Raw genomic sequence first — 19,305 nt, forward strand, 5'->3', positions numbered from 1 at the left:
ACTCATTTTTTCTACTTTTGGTCAAATTGATACATCAGATGAAAAAATAAGATAGCTAAATGCTCAATTTAACATCAGAAAGAGCGAGAAATCTGCGAAATCTGCCAAAAAAAATAGCCAGCTACTTTTCTATCTTGCTGGCTTCGAAGAGTATCCGGGCGTCGGAATGGAGGGTGGTCGTGTTAGCCCAGTGTAGTGACTAATTAGATTAGGTGAACAGTTCCTACTGTTTCCTAATCAACCGACACCCCTCCCCCTTTAACCCGTATAACTACAATCCTGCCCCACTTGTGTGAGATAATTGAATTAGAGGGACATTCTTATATCCTTATTACATTCTAACTCATTCGCAGATACTGTGAATATACATATAAACACACTAGCTGTCTGTTTTTCCGAGTGGCTTTAGGATTTTGGGCTTAGATTACATAACTTGGTCGCGTTTTGTGCTGAAAAAAATTGTTGTTTTTGTCGGAAAAAAAGTGGATTGTTTACCCATTAACCCCCCCCCCCCCCCTCCACTTTAAAACCCAAACACAACATAAAACAAAATAGTAGTAATAGACCTGCCATAATGAGACTGTTGCTGCTGTCTGACCCCACTGAGTAAAATGGGCACACAGAGGAGGGGGGGGGGGGGGGGAAGGGGGTTGATCTGATAGGAGAAAAATGATCAATTTTAGCTCTAACACTGTTTTTCTTGCTGATGTCATTATTGAAGCTCTGAAGATTTTATTTGATGAGGAATTGATTATATGCCCCCCATTGGTCGGGTATTGTTCTTTGATCACGTGTTAGTCACGTGACCTGAAGCTATTTAATTCAATTCATTGTCTCTTGTATCAAGATGAACGCTGAGTTATTTTTATCCTTCTCCTTGTTTTTGCTTCGATTTTGTGACATTCATTCAGCAAGTATATAAAAATATATCTATCGTTCTACATAAATTGTCCTCGATCACAAACTTAAATTCCAACCCGGACCTCATAATATTATTACCCGCCATAATATTTCAGTACTGAATCATAGTATTTTTATTATGATTTTTACTATGCCCATAGTTCTGATCATGACACTTTATAGACATTTCATGGTAAAATTCATAGTAAAATTCTGAGCTTGTTCTGGACATAATGAACTTATAGGATGTTCTAATCATTTAAATCCTTGACGTGTTAATTTAATTGGTTATCTATTGTCTATCAACTTTTTTTTCACTATTTAACGTTACCCCTATACAAAAAATAGCGAATGTCTATGGCCTATCAAATTGACCCAAAAACCTGAGCAAAAATTGGATGATGCCCGAAAACAAAATGATCTTTATAATTTCTTTTATACATTTCTTTCTTAATTTTACTTCAGCAATACGCTTGAACGAATATTCGCGAGATTTTGTCGAGTTAGTTTGGAACCCCCACTTATCCGACCTGAATTTTCTTCATTGCCTTTTTGATCGCGAGCTAAGGGTTTTTGAGCACAGCTATTCGGAGCATTTTCCGAAAGATTGCTTAAATAATAACGATTATTGTTATTCGGTACATTATAAACACGAATGGTGTCTGTACAGCAGTAGATGCTCATTTTATGTGGTACCCGATCTTGCGCTGGCTCTCTACGATATAGAAGATCTTTGTCTTGTTTTACTCGAAGATTCCACGTCAATTCCGAGGAGTTATGAATTGGTGTTACCGCGGACCCTACAAGCATTGGATGACAAAGTTGCCGACGTTGGGTTCTCATTGTGTCGCGATTCTTGGATCCGAAGCGCTGTAACTCCTGGTTCTGCCAATGATTGCTCGGAACTGAATTTACTGGCGATTGGCGCCGTTGACATCATTGAAAATCTTTTAAAAATTGATTATCAGAAATGTGACAAATCTGTAACTGGTGTTAAATTTTTTATAACAGTTGAAGGTGACCATAAACAACATGAAATTAAACTTGGTCAATCTGAAATTGAAGGGATGTTGGAAATATCCTTGGAAAGAGATGGAGCTGGCCTGGACGGTGTTCAGATCCGAACATTGGGAATGTCTTTTGGATCGGAAATCGAGATTGCTAAATGGCCAAATGGCTTTGGAGCCAAGCCTTCCTGTGGCTCTCGGGTGTGTATATAGGTTGTTGTGGATAGTTAAAATTTTGACGTATACATGCTGCGATTAGTTTCTGACTGTATTTGGAAATATAACTGTTCAAATAGTTGAAGTTGAAAAAAATCTAATTTTAAGCATTTAAGTTGTTCTATCGTTCTAACGAGCAATAATGGCTTTACGCAAGCCTGACTTGTTTACTTGTGAGTCATTCATTTTTGTCTGGTCAGTATCTTTTGCGGAGGAAAATGAAAACGATCAGAACGTTTAATTAGTCGTTGAAGCGACACTGATATTCTTTTGGCCCTGAGAAAAGGTGGCTTCTAAAATAACTTTTTAGCTTCTCGCACTTCGTGCTTAAGAAAAATAACCAGGGGTTACGGATTTTATGTAGTAAGCCTGGCTTTCTTCGCAAATTTAATTTTTGTTCGATTTAGCCCGATCAGTATTTCTGCGTAAATATACAAAATTGGCGCAGTTTAAAGAATAAAAAGCTAATAAAAATTGAATCAAGCCTCGAATAAACTTTTAATATTTTGAGGCTTGAAGTGCTAAAATTGCTTTCGAACTAGATCACTATTTGCCTGCACAGGAGTAAGAAGATAAACATTTTTTGTTTTTGTGTTAGAGGTGACTAATTTTGTTTTTCACAAAGTTCTTTTTCCTGGTACTTTGTAGCAATCATAATAATCTAACCGACAATCATTTTGGCTAGTTTGATCTTAATTCAATGATTATATGAGAAGTGAAGCAGCTTTCCAGCTTTCAAACAGAACAATAGTGAAACTATCATTAATTATTCAGGGTGCATTTCCGATCTTGTCGGGGTGTTTATCTCACTTTCATATGATTCTGATTTGAAGATTGCGGCACTTCTCAATACTACCGTACAGAAACTGCCACCTAACAGGCAAGAGTAATGGCCACTCTTCACTGTCAAAAACAATGGCTGAAACCTTCTCTTCTAGCTTTTAACGAAACGTCAAAGGAGAAGGCCGAAGCAAACGATTTAATGAAGAATACCGCCAGTAAAACAAGAAATGAGGATACCACCAACCCACTAACAAGAACAAAAGTAGCATCAAAGGAATTTGCTGCAAATGCGCAAAAGAAGAGTAATCAGAAGCTGCAACAGAGTTCTCCGTCAACATCTATCCCAAGCTGCGTTAAATGTAAAGGCAGCCATTGGCTGCAGGAATTTCGTGTATTTAAGGAAGAGACTCCAACTCAGCGATACAAAGTTATGGTTGAGGCAAAACTCTGTTTCTGTTGTTTGCTTAATAAGCAAATCAGGCAGTTGTTCAGGCAGTGCACAAGTCAATGTAAGTGTAGAAAAGATGGCTGCAACAGCTCCCGTAACACCTTGCTTCACGGAGCTGAATAGGTTTTTCCAGCTAAACCCTCTAATAACAACATCAAAAATTCGAAGTAAAATGTAGTTAGTACTAAGCCATTTTCCGGTCGACAGCAAACAACCAAGACGACCCATTTGTCTTCTGCCTATGATTTCAAAGTTCTCCTTCGGGTGACAGAAATGCAATTAACTAATTCTTCTGGAACTAATGCTAAGGCGTTGGTTTTATGCGATACTGCTGGCAGTAACTCTTGGGTGTCCGATAGTCTCGCAGTTAGACTCGGTTTGGAGGGTAACGCAATAAAGTAGACCGTCTAGGGTAGAAATAAGGATGAACTAATTGACACAGAATTGGTTCAATTGACTATGACACCTGATAAAGATGAAGACTTGGAAGCATTCACTGTGCGGCCGAATGTTAGGAAACCTTAAACGTAGTTTCCGACACCATTGACGTTAAGTCCGTGCGAGAAACTTACCCACATCTGGCCGTCCTGGATCCAGTCAGGTGTAGCTATTGAGGCATTGAGATACTTGGACAGAATGTCTACCATGCCATCCGCCCGTTAGAATACCTTTCAGCCGACGAAAAGTGCTTACCGTTTCGCTGCTCGCTTGCCCATAGTATGGGATCCAAGCGCCTCAAATCCATTAGTTCAAGTTTAGTCTCAACGTGTTTCAAAACCAATATTGAACAGCATTATGAACAGGACTGGTCAAAATAAGTCATGGTACGATATGGAATCGTACGGCGGCGCGTACAACCAGGTCGAACTACAATCTGCAGCGGATGCTCGCGCTAATGAAAAACTTGAATCAACATTTTTTCGTAATGGCCGAAGATACGATGTTGGTGTGTTGAGGGCTGATGACAACATCCAGCTCACGAATAATTTCTTTCGCTACTGGTACATTTTAAATCTCTCAAAAACCGGCACTCTAGAGACACAACTTTAAAAAAATTTTACGCCACAATCATTGGTGAGGACCTTTAAAATGGTTATGCAATAAGAATTCCTGACGCTCACTTGGTCAAGCAGCGGTTGGATAAAGAATGGTACCTAACACACCATCCCGTAATTAACCACAACAAACCGGGGAAAGTGCGTTGGGTACTGAATGGTGCAGCAAAGTTTCAGGGCCCTTCTTTGAAAAAAATTTTTTTTCACAGGCCCCGACTTGCTCCAGAACTTAGTCCATGTACTACTCAGGTTTGGTCAACATCAATTTGCCGTGTCCGCAGATATCGAGGGTATGTTCCTTCAGATTGGTGTCCCGGAATGTAATCAGTCATTGATGGGTCACAATCTTCAAATTGATGGGACTCAATCTAGCGAACCAAAAGTAACCGCTTGATCTAAAGAGCAATATTTGCACCTGCTTGGTTTGCAATTGGATCACAACGATGATACTCTAATTGTATGTCGGGGTACCTCCAGTACAGTAACAAAGTCTTTAACACGACGCTTGGTACTAAGCGTAGTGTCTAAGGTATTTGATCCCATAGTTCTGGTGCCACCATTTACCGTCGGTGACCGACTGAAGGACATCTGGCGTTTCAGCAGATAGCATTGGGATGAAAAGCTACTAAAAGACACTGTTGAAAGGTTCCTTGACTGGAGTGTAGAACTTTCCAAGCTAGCCGAGATCACTATACTGAGGAGCTACTTTTTGGGATTTTTTAAACACTTTTAAGCACGTATGTTTGTCGATAGCTCATTAGAAGCTTTCAATGCTTTGCGTTTCTCCGCGCTCTAGTTAGTTATTCGAGTGGGTCCAAAACAGAGGTTGCGTTTGTTCTGCAAAAAGCTTGCACAGCACCTATGAAGGTGATGACAAATACAAATTTGAAACTACAGGCGGTGCTACTGGCCGCTCGAATAAAACAAGATATCTGTCGAGATTTCACAGTGAAAGTCGTTAGGGTTTTCATGTGGACTTACAGTTTTAATGTCTTGCAAAGGCTTAACTCTACAACCAGGCACTCAATAATTATTGCAAACCGTGACAGCGAGATCTTAGAACACACAAGCGATGTCGAATGGAACCAAGTTTCCTCAAGTGAAAACCCGACAGACGCCGGTACTCGTAGTATGTCCGCTGAGGTTTTGCAATCACGTAGCGGATGAGGGGCCCGAATTTCTAAGAGAAAAGCCTTTCCCGTTCAAACCAAACACTGAGTTAGTTAATAACATCAAACGCGTTATAGCAACCAAAGAAAATGATGGTACTAACAGATCATTCAACGCATTCGCAACTAATTCAACTCAGGAAAGCGCACCCGCAACTAATCCCCTTCGATATGTTCAGTTCATATCAAAAGGTGCTAATGATAACAGCATACAAACTCCGGCTGTTAACCTCCCATGAATGCTACCGTAATGCCGATGGTGGCATAATAGATCCGACTGAGCTTGATGAAGCCAAGCGTCATCTTCAGTACCTCGTTCAAGGAGAGTCTTTTAATTCGGTTAAACGGAGTAGCTGCAATGCCAGGTTTTTCCCTTCGTTGGACCAAATGGTCTAATCCGTTCGGCTAGCCGCATCAAACGGTTGGTCGATGTTGATTTTGATGTAAAACATCCTATCGTTCTTGACGCACGCCATGTGTTTGTGAAATTGTTTTCTATGGCATATCCACGTAATAAATTGCCGTTAAGTCGTCAACTATCTGCGGGCTAAAATACAGGAACGTTATGTCTTTCGCCATCCTCACAGCGTTTAATTAAATCTAACTTAGTTACGTGCAGAATGTACCCCGCCGCCACTATTCAGCCCGTCATGGTTAACCTCCCAGTGGAAAGACTTGTATACCCATCTCCTCCATTTACAATTACCGGGGTCGATTACTTTGGCCCGTTTTACGTCACCGTTCGTCAAACTACCGAAAGGTGGGTATTCATCATCACTTGTTGAACTACTCGTGCTTTCCATTTCGAAATTGTCCCGTCCATCGACGCTAACTCGTGTGTAATGGGAATAGAGCGGCTTACTTCTCGCCGAGGAACAACTGGCTTGATTTGTTCTAATAACGGAACTAACTTTTCTGGTGCAGAAAGAATTCCGTGGGAGCATTGAAAATTGGAACACCATCTTCGTCGCTGAACTAGGCCACAAATGCGTTATGTGGAGGTTCAACCCGCCCATTGCGCCACATCAAGCTGGCATCTTGGGGAGGCTAGCACGTATTTTTAAGCACAAACTTTACACCATCCTGCGTACTCATCGCCTTACTGACAAAGTTCTGAACACTACCTTTTTTCTAGCGACAAACGCACGACCGTTTACGCCCGGAGGTGCCGAACCGTTCAACCTAGGAGCAATAAGACCTAATCATTTTCTTCTTGGTAAGCAAGCAAACGCAATTCTGTCAATCGTTGTCGTCGACGAGTTTGATCATCCTAAGCGTTATGCACGTGCACATTCTTACGCTAACGCTTTTTGATCTCGTTGAATCAAATAGTACGTCTCTGCACTCAACCAACGTTCAAAGTGGCAAACGTCTGCCGAACAACACCGGAAGACCGATGACTTGTTTTGGGTAGTCAAAGATAACAAACATAGGTTTACTACCCTATTGCTCGAATCAGTGATTTCTGTTCCGGTTCCGACAGCGTCACGCTCTGCGCCGTCTTGCGCATTTCCACCGGATCGCTCGTCCACTCGCATGTAAAATTAGTACCCATTCTTCCAACGTATTCTTCCGTGCCGGAGGATGTTACTATGAAAAATATTGTTTTTCCATTTCCAAAATAAATATAAGGTAGACTATTGGCCTATCAAAATCGAGTATTCTCAGCGTTTGAAATAAGAATAAAATACGTTCCAAAATACGTAGAATGATGGGAAAGAGTTCATTTAACCTAATGTTTTATTTAATCGTAATCGTAAAACCTATCAATTAAGACTAGATTCGGCTCTATAATTTTCGGGTTTTTATATTCACCGGTACAAAATAGTGGCCGGCATTGAACCGATTCGTGAAGCGTTCTCCCAACGTTTTATTCTGGGCCGGAGGATGTTAATAACAAAATAAAAGTTCGCCATTTCTCAAAATAAATGTAAGGGAGATTATTTGCTAATCAAAATTGAGTATTTCTCAGTGTTTAAAATAAGAAAAAAATACGTTCCAAATTAAGTAGATAGATAGGAAAAAATTCATATAACAAAATTTTTTGTACTCCTTATCAAAAAACCGATTAATTAAGACAAGATTTGGCTCTATAATTTTCGGTTTTTAGATTCACCGGTACGAAATGGTGGCTGGCTTTGAACTGATTCGTAATCAAACAAAATACCGGCCACATGAGCATCAAAATGGCCGTCTAAAAAACCGCTGATTGGTCCGATGGTCGATATGAGTTGATATGTTGCTTCGTTGCTATATTATATTACGTTGGTTTACAGTGATTTACTTGTTCGTTGCTCAAAATCCTATTAAACCGAAGCCTTTACAGCGGCAGACTAATTCTTCAGCTACATATGAACACAACCAAAATTTCTGCTCTATGCATATTTGGCTGTTGTTAATTGAGATAGCGGAAACAAAAGCATTTTTTCAACTCTGATTTTGAACTTTGAAAGTTTGAGTTATAAGACTTTTAGCACCCACATTTTTAGCACTCTGACTATCAGGTTTATCAAATTAGCACTATTTTTCCTGACTCCCCACATAAAGTTTTTTGTCTGACTCGTATGGTTTTTTTTGATATACTCGAGCACTTTACTTCACTGTGCAAAGCACATATGATGCCAATGCCCATGTTGTACTGTTCCACGGGTAATAGAGAGCTAGTTTGAGAACTTTTGCGAATACTGGTTATAATACTTTTTTGAACAATTTTTATTTTTGTAAGACAGTTAAATGTTTGGTGGCGACCCTGGCCAGCTACAGGAGTTTTCTGCTTTTAATAAAACGTTATGTTTGCTGAAACTTGATCAGGGATTTCAAGTTAGACAATATGAAAACCATTGCAAAAATCAATGCTATCCGTTCTAAAATGCTACTGGATTATATTAATTGTAATTATACGGGTTGAGTGATTTCTGTTTTCATTTCTAAAGCCGTTTCAAAAGCCCTAAGTTTACAATCCAAAAAATGTGTATATGGACAGATAACATCGAGTTTTCATATGAAAAAAGGAGCGGTAACTTCGAACTGGACTGTATTAATTATGGTGTTCCTCAATGGACTGTTCTTGTACCTCTTTTAACAAATTCAACGAAAAAAATTTAAAAAAGCTGTAATGTTTTGAAGTTCGAAGGTGATACAGCAATCTTATATCACATGAATGGTAAACGCAATTGGTCAATATATGACGCAAAATATATTGACATTGAGTAAAAGCAAAACAAAAATAACGATTTTTACAAGTGAAAATTCCTAGAATGTAAGTTGCATCAAGTTTAAATGTCAATTTCTCAAACCAACCAATAATTGCAGATATTTTGGCGTATTTCTTGATAGCTGATAGACTAACCAATAGCCGCTTAACAAAACTGTTAACACAATGACATTGGCATACGTTGTCTGCGCAGATGCGCATACGTTTTCCCTCCCTTTACTGTTATCGCAGATACAATCATGGAGACCTCCTTTGCAAAACATTCTTCGTTTTGTTCCGACTCACTTTTGGTTGGGGGGACGAACTTTAAACCGATCAAATGGGATTTTTTATTAAGTCTATTTTGGTCAATCGATATAATCATCGAAGAGAGTTATGAGTGTTATCATTAGAATGCCCGTCCAGCGTAGATTAGGAAACTAAAAAGATTTTCTTTCGCTTTTTACAGGGAGTTATCGACGTTCAAAGTTTTGTGAATATGAGACAAATTCCATTGTTTTTATTGTCCGAGATTTTGACCAAATAATTGTCAATTTTGCTACAATATTTTAGAAATGTTAGCGGTAGTGGGATCAACTGTATCTTTAAAGAAAGGAGTTTTGCTGAATTGTTCGATTCGAGTTTTGTTGTTAGAATTTATGCTAAATTTTTAAAAAAGGCGGACTTTTTTTGTCAAAAATGGGACCAAATATGATTTTTAGCTCACTCTCTTTGAAATTGCCGACTTAAATTCGCAGTCATATTCTTCGTAAGCTCATAAAGAGAGCTAGATGTACTCCCACTGGCACTGGCTTTAAGAGTCTTCCGGAATTTTTATTTAGCCAGTTTTTCAAAAATTTAAACTCGATATTTATACGAAATTCGTTATTTATTTTTGATATAGTGATATAATTTCTTCTAACTGCTTTTTCGACTTTTCGTCCAGGTTAGATTCTGTCCAGTTGAAACTTTCAATGAATTGTTTTCGATTTTCTTCATTTTGTTTTAGTTCCAATGACTCTGCTTTTCTGAATTCAATCAGTGAATCTTATATTCGTTTTTCAAGTCCATCGAGTTTTCTGTGTCATTACAGGTCTCGGGTGCTGGGAACCAGAATTTGTAAACTTGTGTATTAGGAGGCTGGTTACATTTGCTTTTCAATGTTGTTGAGAGTTGGTTGCTGCTTGCACTTTGTGTAATTTGTTGAGGAGTTCAGGCTCTATTGGTTCAAAGTTTCGTTCAAAGCATCCTAGCACTGCAACCTTGCACACAAGGGTGCTTGCGCAGCTGTTGCGACAGTGAACTCACCAATTTTTGTTTCTGCTTTTAGTTGGACTGACACATCAAAAATATTGATTACATTTAGGAAGAGGTTGTTGTTCGTGTCAGCCTGCACTAGGGCGTTACTGAAGACTATTCTAGATTTTGATTCGAAATGGCCGGACTGTTCAAATCCAAGCCCTATCTGGGAGTTACTCATTTGTGATTAATGGTTAAAAATGAGCTCTTTGCGCCTTTTGTGTTTCAATAATGGCGTCTTCTGCTATCATGATTTGATAATGATGTTTTGTGTTCACTCTTTTTGTTGATTGTTGTTCATAGATATGATTAAGCTTTAAAATGAAATCTGGGAATTGCAGTATTTGGAGAATTACAGTTACTGGTAACATCATTTGTTATGACGAAAGTGGAACCTAGTACTACTCCGTTAAGAGAATTGAAAATAATGAACATGTCTTCGAGGTAAAATGCTCTTAATGTGAATCAGAATTTTGCTCGAAAGAGTTTTTACTTCTTCTGTTGTTGCTAATACTGCTTTCGAAGGAGGCGGAAGCTTCTCTCTCACTCTGTTGGTGTTCCCTGCATTTTTTCAAATATACGAAGCGGCGTGAAAAGTGCCAGTATCTACTATTGCTTTATATAAAAAGTGATTAAATCAAACTTCCAATTCTTCCAATAAAATTAAATCAGGAGAAATACGACATCAAAGGGGTTTGTAGAATAAAAATATAGCATCATTTTTAGCTTTCAAATATGCCTTCCAATCATAGGAAAAGCGAAATTCCTCAAATAATATAACCGGCAATCATTTTGGTACTTTCGTTTGATTTGATTATTATATTAGAAGAGAAACAGTCATGAACTCAAACAAAATTTCTGGTAATGTTAATGTTGGATTTCTGGCACTGTTGTTTTTTTTGTGGTAGCGGAAACCATAGTTTTTTTCAAATGTGAATTTAAACTTTGAAAGTATGAGTTATAAGCTCAGACTTTTACCACTCAGACTACCAGATTTATCAAATTAACACTCTTTTTCTTAACTCCTTTCTCATAAAACTTTCTCTCTCACCCGCATGATTATTTGATAAGCTGGAACACTTTACTTCCTGTGCAAAACACAGATGATGCCAATCCCCGTGCGTTACTCTTCCTCGGGTAATAGCTATCTAGTTTGATTATATTACAATGATACAAACAATGATTATATTACTTTTTTGAACCAATTGTATTTTATTAAGACAGTTAAATGTTTGGTGGCGACCGTGGCCTGTTACATGATTATAATTGCTGAAACCTGATCAAAAATTTCAAGTTGGACAATATGAATGTTGATGAGAAAATGGATGCTTTCTGTGCTAAAATGCTACTGGAAAATAGTAATTGTAATTAAAAGGGTTGAGTGAAAGACGTCTTATTTTATTTTGCGTTTCTAAAAATTGTAAATTTACAATTAAAATTTGTATATGGACAGATAACATCGAATTTTTATATGAAAAGGGACTGATAACATCGAACTGGTCTGTCATAAATCTTGGTGTTCCTCAAGGGAGTGTTCTGGGCCTCTAAGTGTTATTCTTTTTTAACAATTCCAATGAAAAAATGAAAAAACTTTAATGTAAAGCTGTTCAAGGATAGAAATTGTATATCACGCGAAAAGCAATACGCAATTGCAAAGGATTGCAGAAAGCATGTTAAATGAATTTGGTTAATATATGACACAAAATATATTGACATTGAATGAAGGAAAAACGCAGATAATGCTTTTCCAAAGTGAGAATTCATTGAATGTAAGTTGCATCAATTTTAATAGTCATTCTTTTAAACCAACCAATAATTGCAGATATTTAGGCGTAATTCTTGATATTGAGTTGACTAAACAATAGCCGCGTAACAAAATTATTAGCCAAAGGGTGTCGGTATAGGTTACATTAATTACCTTTGAAATTTAGAGTAAATCTTTCTAAATCACTTGTTCTATCTAGCACTTGGTTTTCAGTGTCATTCTGAACGTAGTCCTGTCAGCTCAGATATCAATATGAGGACCTCCTTTTGCCAATATTCTTCTTTTATATTTTAGTCCGAAGCACGCAATCCTACCATCTTGATAAACGAGATATCTCTGTTAGGAGCTGAGCAGTTCATTGAAGTCATTTCTCTCAGCTCTCAGAACAACAACAACAACGAAGTGAAAGGGTCAGGAGAGAGTAATGTTTGCTTAACTGTGCAAAGTGGTTATAACGAGAGGTCAGTATCGATTTTTGTACACACTGAAAAAATTTATGTTAAATTTACCTGAAAAAACACTAACTTACCTCAACTTTTTCTGAAAATTACCTGAAAAATTAAGGGGGCACCACCTGAATTTTTACCTGAACATACCTCAAATTTACCGGAAAAACACACCTGAACAGTTAAAGTAAAATTATCGAACATACCTTAAAAACTTGCATAAATTAATTACCTTAACTTTATTTTGTGTGTACACAGAAATTCAGCAATTCTAAATGTTTTTTTCTGAAAAAAATGTAGTGTACATATCTGACATAGATCGTTTCCGTGAGGTTCTGAAATTTGAAACTAGATCACATTTCATGTTCATTAAGTTTTACACGGTTTTTATTATATAATGGGACTAACTTTTCTTTTTAGAACGGTTTTCGCTCAGCTCGTCAAATTCAAGGCCCAATCGAATTATGGAAGTGACACGATAAAGTTGATATCAACTTCACACGACAGCGATTACGTGGTAAGGATGCTTTCTTAATCCAAGTTGTTTCAGATTGTAGAAAAATTCCAAATCTATTTGTTATCTAAAATTCATTGGTGTTCTATTTGTTTTTGACTATAATTTTTTTCTTCAAAATCTTGTAGCTTCGTTGTCATAAGCGTTCTTTTATGCAGTTAAATATTTCAATTGGTACTCAAAATATTTAATCCAAACTCATTTTAGTTGAAATTAAATTGATTCAATAATGCTGAAATTTTTATAGTCCAACGTCCAGTTTGAGATAGCTTTTCAACTTTTTTAGTTTTGGGCGTTCTTTGAGATGTTTATTTTTTTTCTTGATGCAGGTACCCTACAATAACTGGCTTCCCAGGGCTTTATCGAGTTCCCTCTTAATCTCTCTGGTCGAGGTTCCCTCCCCTCACGTCCAAAAAGACAAAAATCGTACTGATTCCAATTATCATGCAGATGTCAACTGCTGGGAACTTAGTAGAAGAATGAGCACTGATTTGTTCACGAAGTTTGAGACCGGAGTTGTGTTGGATGCAGTTGTATTGTCATCCTCTCTCAAAATGTCTCAAACTATGTTGGACAGGACTCAGCTTCCCTTCTTTATTGACATGTCACAGGGCACAGGTGAGAGTTTGTAATAAAGTTTTGAAATTAAAAGAAAATAGTCAATGAAATATTGAAAAATAGTTGTAGTGGTAGCAGCAGTAGAACTAGATTTTAACATACCAATTGTTGATTCAATACAACAACAACAATACAACAAAATATCTAGACATAAAGTATGTGGAAAACAATAATTTACAAAAAAAATTAGAGACAAAAAGTGATTCAATAAAAAAGCACATATATTATTTCCTATTCCAAAACATAGTAAAATTTTATGTTTCCATCAGCTACTCCCTAAACGAACCGGAACGGTTTCATTGTGAAAATCTGGCGATGTATATAGCAGAAAATACATATATTTCAATTTCCGGGCAAAGATTGTGGACGAAAACTCCCCGGGCCTGACGACCAGCCAATATCAGAACTGGGTACGTCTAATTGCAAGTTCTATATCAGTACTGATTCGGAGCTTTGATCATGTCACTGTTTATACTTGCCAGTCTAAATGCAAGTCTTAGTCACGAGGTGCACATCTAAATGCAAGTCTTGGCTAAGACTTGCACGTCTAAATGCAAGTCTTGGCCAAGATGTGTAAGTGACTTGGCAAGTCTAAAAAACGTCAAAACTAGCCGAAAAAAACTTCAAAAATACCCGGAAAAATGTCAAAAAGAGCCAAAAACTCCAAAAAAGCCGAGATAACCTCAAAAATAGCCGAAAAAACTTCAGAAAAGCCGGGAAAACATCAAAAATAACAATAAAAACGTAAAAAAAGCCGGGGAAAGTGTTCAAAAAAGAGGAAAAAAACGTCAAAAATAGCCAATAATAGACAATATACTGAACCAATCGGACCGAGATCTGTCTTATTAGAATCACCGTTCAATAAGCTTTGAAACCATTTTTATTACACTTTTTTTACCAGTGGTTCGCAAAATATTGATGTTTGAGCTTAGCGCAAAATGATCCATGGCGATAAGGTCACTTATGCGCGTTTTTTAAGGTTTCAGTGAAATAACTAAGCGATGGCAGGAGTGGCTATTTTTCTAGCTCGACCTTTTACAGAAGTCATTTCACGATGAATTTCACCCTGACTTGCCTCGGGTTGGGGTGATTTTGGGGTCGATTTTGGAGCCGATATTTAGCCCGTATCAAATTTCAGATGCGGTCCGACATTGTTCTGCGAAAAATTTGTCCGCGGATGAGAGAAGGGACTGTAACAGCACGATTTACTGTCTTGCCGGTTTCCGAAATTGACAACTCAACTATCTGAAAAGGACAAAGTGAATTTGCAGAACTTCGTGAAAATCGGGCTACAACGTGCTGAAACGGCTGAGAACGGCCAACAACTACCTGAAATGACCCATTGTGACCTTCCAGGGTCCTTCAGTACTCTTTGGTATTATTTCGTACCAATTTTGTATCATTTTTCAAGGCCCCGGTAAAGTGGCTGAAATTTAATCTCGAAATCGTGGCACGTTACAGAAATTTTCGAATTTCGAAATTTTCAAACGAACTTTTTTGAAAAGTTGGTTTTGACTTGGGAATCAAACTGCAAGTGTTATGCAAGTCTTGGCCAAGACTTGTAAGACTTGCAATTAGACTTGCCCAGTACTGAAAAACCAGAATAGGCCTTAATAAGACATGGCAAGTACTGATATTGTCTTTAGCTCGGGTAGTTCTTGTAGGATTCCAACAATAACAAAGGAGTTTGTGATACCCGAACATTCATTTATTCTTCAATTTCATTGATGCAGTAAAATTTATATGATGCCTTTAATTTAGTTCTTTATTTTAATCTTAATCTTATGATCTTGTTTCAACTGTCTGGTTAGTTTCCCGCTTCGTGATCAGACATGTCTGATCACGCATTCACGTTGTGCCCGAGTGGCTTCAGTTTATTAATTTCATTGTTCTTATCTTCTGCAGCTCAATTCAGTTTGCAAAACCTTCTCTTGATTTCCCGCTCCGCAAGTAAGCGAAACAAAAGTGAAAGTAGATCTCGTGCCGCGAATAGTCAAATAATATTCTCTCTGTAATCTTGCACCGCAAATCACCACAGCAAAATAATAAAGTACGACATGGCGCAGCCAGCAACGAAAAGAACAACCCTTGGAATCGACCCTTTCTGGGACAAACCAACACCGGATCCACCACTTTGCTGGGAGAAGTGGAGGGTACAATACAAACTGGCACTCTTAGCCAATGAAAACATCATTTTGGACACGCTACTCGGCCCAAAACCTGAAATGGTAGAGCTACCTCTAGAGCCAATCTACGAAGAGACAATTTTGGGTGCATCTGCACAATCAGAGAGGGAGAGGAACGCGCGTAACGCGCAACAAAAGATGAACTGGCAAAACAAATGCCAACGACTTTTTGAGGTAGGCATCATGTGTGGCGACAAACCGTGGTCATTGGCAGACTGAAAAACAGTCTCTCTTCTTTACTTGAGCATCGGAATAGAGGGACGTCATATCCTTAACTGTAAGAACCCGCATATCATGATAGACACTCTAGCTACTATCGATTTTTGGAAAATCGTGGAGGAAGCATTCATCCGCCCGCGCAACATAACATTTGACAGACATGTCTTCCTGATCACAAAACAGCTTAGTGGAGAAACTGTTGAGCATCTTTATGGTAAATTAAAAGAACTGGTGGAAAACTGTGATTTTGAAAACAAAGAAGAAACTCTGATACGCGATGTATTCATCACAAATCTGATCGATCCCGAGATCCAAAAAGAACTACTAAAACAAACGGTAGAACCGCGACAGGCGTTGGAACTCGCAATCAATATGGAACTGGGGATGCGAAACCAACATCAAATACAACAGCACAATAAAATTGTTGTTCCGGCGAATGTCAATGCTGTTCAATTCAACAATAACTCACGAAGACCGTATGGGGAGAACAATAATAATGTTCCAAAACAAAATAATAGATCAACACTCTATTGTTCGAATTGTGCCGGAGTCTGGATCCCAAATCATCGCAAAAAGTGCATTGCAAAAGGAAAGACATGCAACAATTGCGGGTTATTAAACCACTTTGCAAAGGTCTGCCGTAAACAGCAAAAGAACATCAACGTAAAGCCACAAGATCCCAAGAAAAAGATGGTTCGGGTGGTAGAAGAAGAGCCACACCCAGAGGACTCGGTAAATTTTGTTCAACCGGCAAAACTCTATGAATCAGACTACAGCAGCGGCGAAGAGGACAACACAGTCGCAATGATTGAAACCGCAGTGGAGAAAGCTGAACCCCTCAATATGCCTCTCAAGATCGGAAATGTCAATACAACTCTACTCGTGGACTCCGGGAGTGCATGCAGTATACTTCATCATTCACTCGCGTCGCAAGTGGTACAAAGCAGCCCCCGCGCTTTCTGGATTCACGAATCGTCACCACCACAACTACGAAACTTCTCTAACGAACCAATACAGGTACTGGGGAAGATTCAAGCCCCCGTAACGAGCAAAGGATGGGTTTGCGACACAGCAACTTTCACAGTTGTAGCCGACGGTTTAAAGTCCTTAATAGGTCGTGATTTGTTCGACCAACTTGTACTTGCTGTAACTCAGTCTACACTTCTTAAAGGTAACTGTGTCAACAACATTGCATCCCCTGAATTTAAAGAACAGATAGCCAAAAAATTTCCTGGTTTGGTATCACGCATTGGACGATCAAAAAGTCATGTAGCAAAATCTAAATTTCACAAGAATTTCCAACCTAGACATCAAAAAGGTAGACGAATTCCTATCAATCTTCAAGACAAAGTTAATACAGAACTTAGAAAATTATTAGCTGATAAATACATTATAAAACTGTCAAGCTGCCCCGATAATTATTTCATCTCACCTATTGTGGTTACAGTTAAAAAAGACCAAACGATGAAGCTTGCACTGGATTCAAAAGTTTTAAATAAAGCTATTCACAAGAACAAGTATCAAATGCCAAACATTGATACGCTAATTGAATCAATATCTCAACAAATAAGTGCTCCCGCTTCGCAAAACATAACGTACTTTTCTACGATTGATTTGAAATACGCATATAGTCAATTAAATCTGGACATCAACACAGCTAATCATTGTAATTTTAATTTTATTAGTGGAGATATGACTGGCACTTACAGATTTCAAACAGGATTTTACGGACTTACAGATATGCCAGCTGAATTTCAAAAAGCTATGGACTATACTCTAATTGGCTTAGAAAATACATATTGCTTTTTGGATGATATTTTGATTGTTAGCAAAGGGTCTCTGAATGATCACAAAAATTGTGTAATGAAATGTCTCCATCGTTTAGACGACGAAAATCTTAGGATAAATCTCCCTAAATGCCACTTTGGAAAATTAGAAATTGATTGGCTTGGGTATCATATATCACAAGAAGGTATTTCGCCCCTCGAATCTAAGACCGCGGCAATTTTGGCTCTCGAAGCACCGAAAACTTTAAAGAAACTCCGTTCATTTTTGGGATCCGTTCATTATATTGGGAAATTTATCCCTAATCTAGCCCAAATAAGTCATCCTCTTCGCCCGCTACTGCGGAAGTCTGCAAAATTCATCTGGACAACCGAACATGAAAACTGTTTTCAACAAATTAAGACTCGCATAGCGAACGCAACTGCAAATAATCATTACAACCCGCAACTCGAAACACGCGTGAAATGCGACGCATCCCGCTCAGGCCTTGGCGCGGCTCTCGAACAATTAACTGTAGATGGGTGGAAACCACTTGCATTTGCGTCTCGATTTTTAAATTCCTGTGAAGAGCGTTATAGTGTAAATGAACTTGAACTTTTGGGTGTAGTCTGGTCAACAGAATATTTTAAAAATTATCTGTATGGAAAACAATTTAAAGTAATTACCGATCACAGAGCACTTCTCTCGATTATGAAGGAACATAGATCTAATAAATCATACAATAGTAGATTGACCCGCTGGGTCGATCGCCTTCTTCCTTTTCAATTTGATATTGAACACCTTCCTGGGGCAAAAATGGGTTTTGTCGATCATATTTCCCGCAATCCATCCCAAAAAGCTAAAAAGATCTCTACAGACGATGAAGAATTTATTGTTGCTAAATTGAAACTAATCTCGAAATCAGTTAATGCATTAGAATTAAACACTGAACACCCTGCATCACATTTACACCAGTTATTAACAAATTACACTCTCGACCCGCAAAACACATCTAAAATTGAGATACTTGATCCCGCATTACAAACTACACCTAAAATTGGGACCACTAGTAACTCAATAAATTCAATTAGCACCCGCGCTACGTGAGTACGCGAACATGTATTTGGCAATTCACTCGCTCCGCGAAATCATGCCTCAAACAGTATTTGTCAATTAAACAATTTAAAGTATGTAACACTCGCGTCACAAAGTCCACTTTGCACCTCTCTCGCTCTGCAAAATACCAACAACAAATAATTAATCCAAATTAGGAATAAAGTGACATACGCGCAGCGCGAGCATCAAATCACTCAATTACAAATCCCGCCAATCAAATCACATTCCACAAATAATTCTAAAAGTCATCACCCAGAATTAAAATCAGTGCTTTTTGCCTCTTGTCATTCTAGAAATCAGTTGCATCCTTCTAAACTAAAAATTCTAATCAATCATCATCCGTATTCAAATACATCAATTCAATAAATAGTAGAATGCCTTCGAAAAAGAGAATAACCCGAGTCCGATTCAATGATGCATCCCGCGCAGCGGATCAACTTTCAACTAGCGACAACACTACGCGCACCGCAAGTACGCGATCTAATTCGCCAACCAGCTCTCGCGCGGCGAATCAATCTACGCAAAATCTTAGTACACCGCATGCAACAAGTACGGCACTAAACACAACTCCAACGTCCCCGACTCATTCTTCTAATGCTAGTACCCC

At 38.3% G+C, this 19,305-nt stretch overlaps 1 protein-coding gene across 1 annotated transcript in view; it reads left to right on the plus strand.

The window, feature by feature from the left end:
- Positions 1 to 358: 358 nt before the first annotated feature.
- The window catches only part of LOC142350374 (uncharacterized), a 41,382-nt gene continuing 22,435 nt past the window's right edge, over positions 359 to 19,305 (plus strand). The window contains exons 1-5 of the mRNA XM_075402221.1: positions 359 to 436; positions 684 to 2,108; positions 12,130 to 12,296; positions 12,702 to 12,798; positions 13,125 to 13,413. Coding sequence (XP_075258336.1) covers positions 1,299 to 2,108; positions 12,130 to 12,296; positions 12,702 to 12,798; positions 13,125 to 13,413 — 1,363 coding nt within the window. The 5' untranslated portion in view covers positions 359 to 436; positions 684 to 1,298. The remainder of the gene's footprint in view (positions 437 to 683; positions 2,109 to 12,129; positions 12,297 to 12,701; positions 12,799 to 13,124; positions 13,414 to 19,305) is intronic.

Source organism: Convolutriloba macropyga, chromosome 12 (genome assembly GCF_964194025.1).
Source record: "Convolutriloba macropyga chromosome 12, txConMacr16.3, whole genome shotgun sequence".
In the NCBI taxonomy this organism is placed as follows: domain Eukaryota; kingdom Metazoa; phylum Xenacoelomorpha; order Acoela; family Convolutidae; genus Convolutriloba; species Convolutriloba macropyga.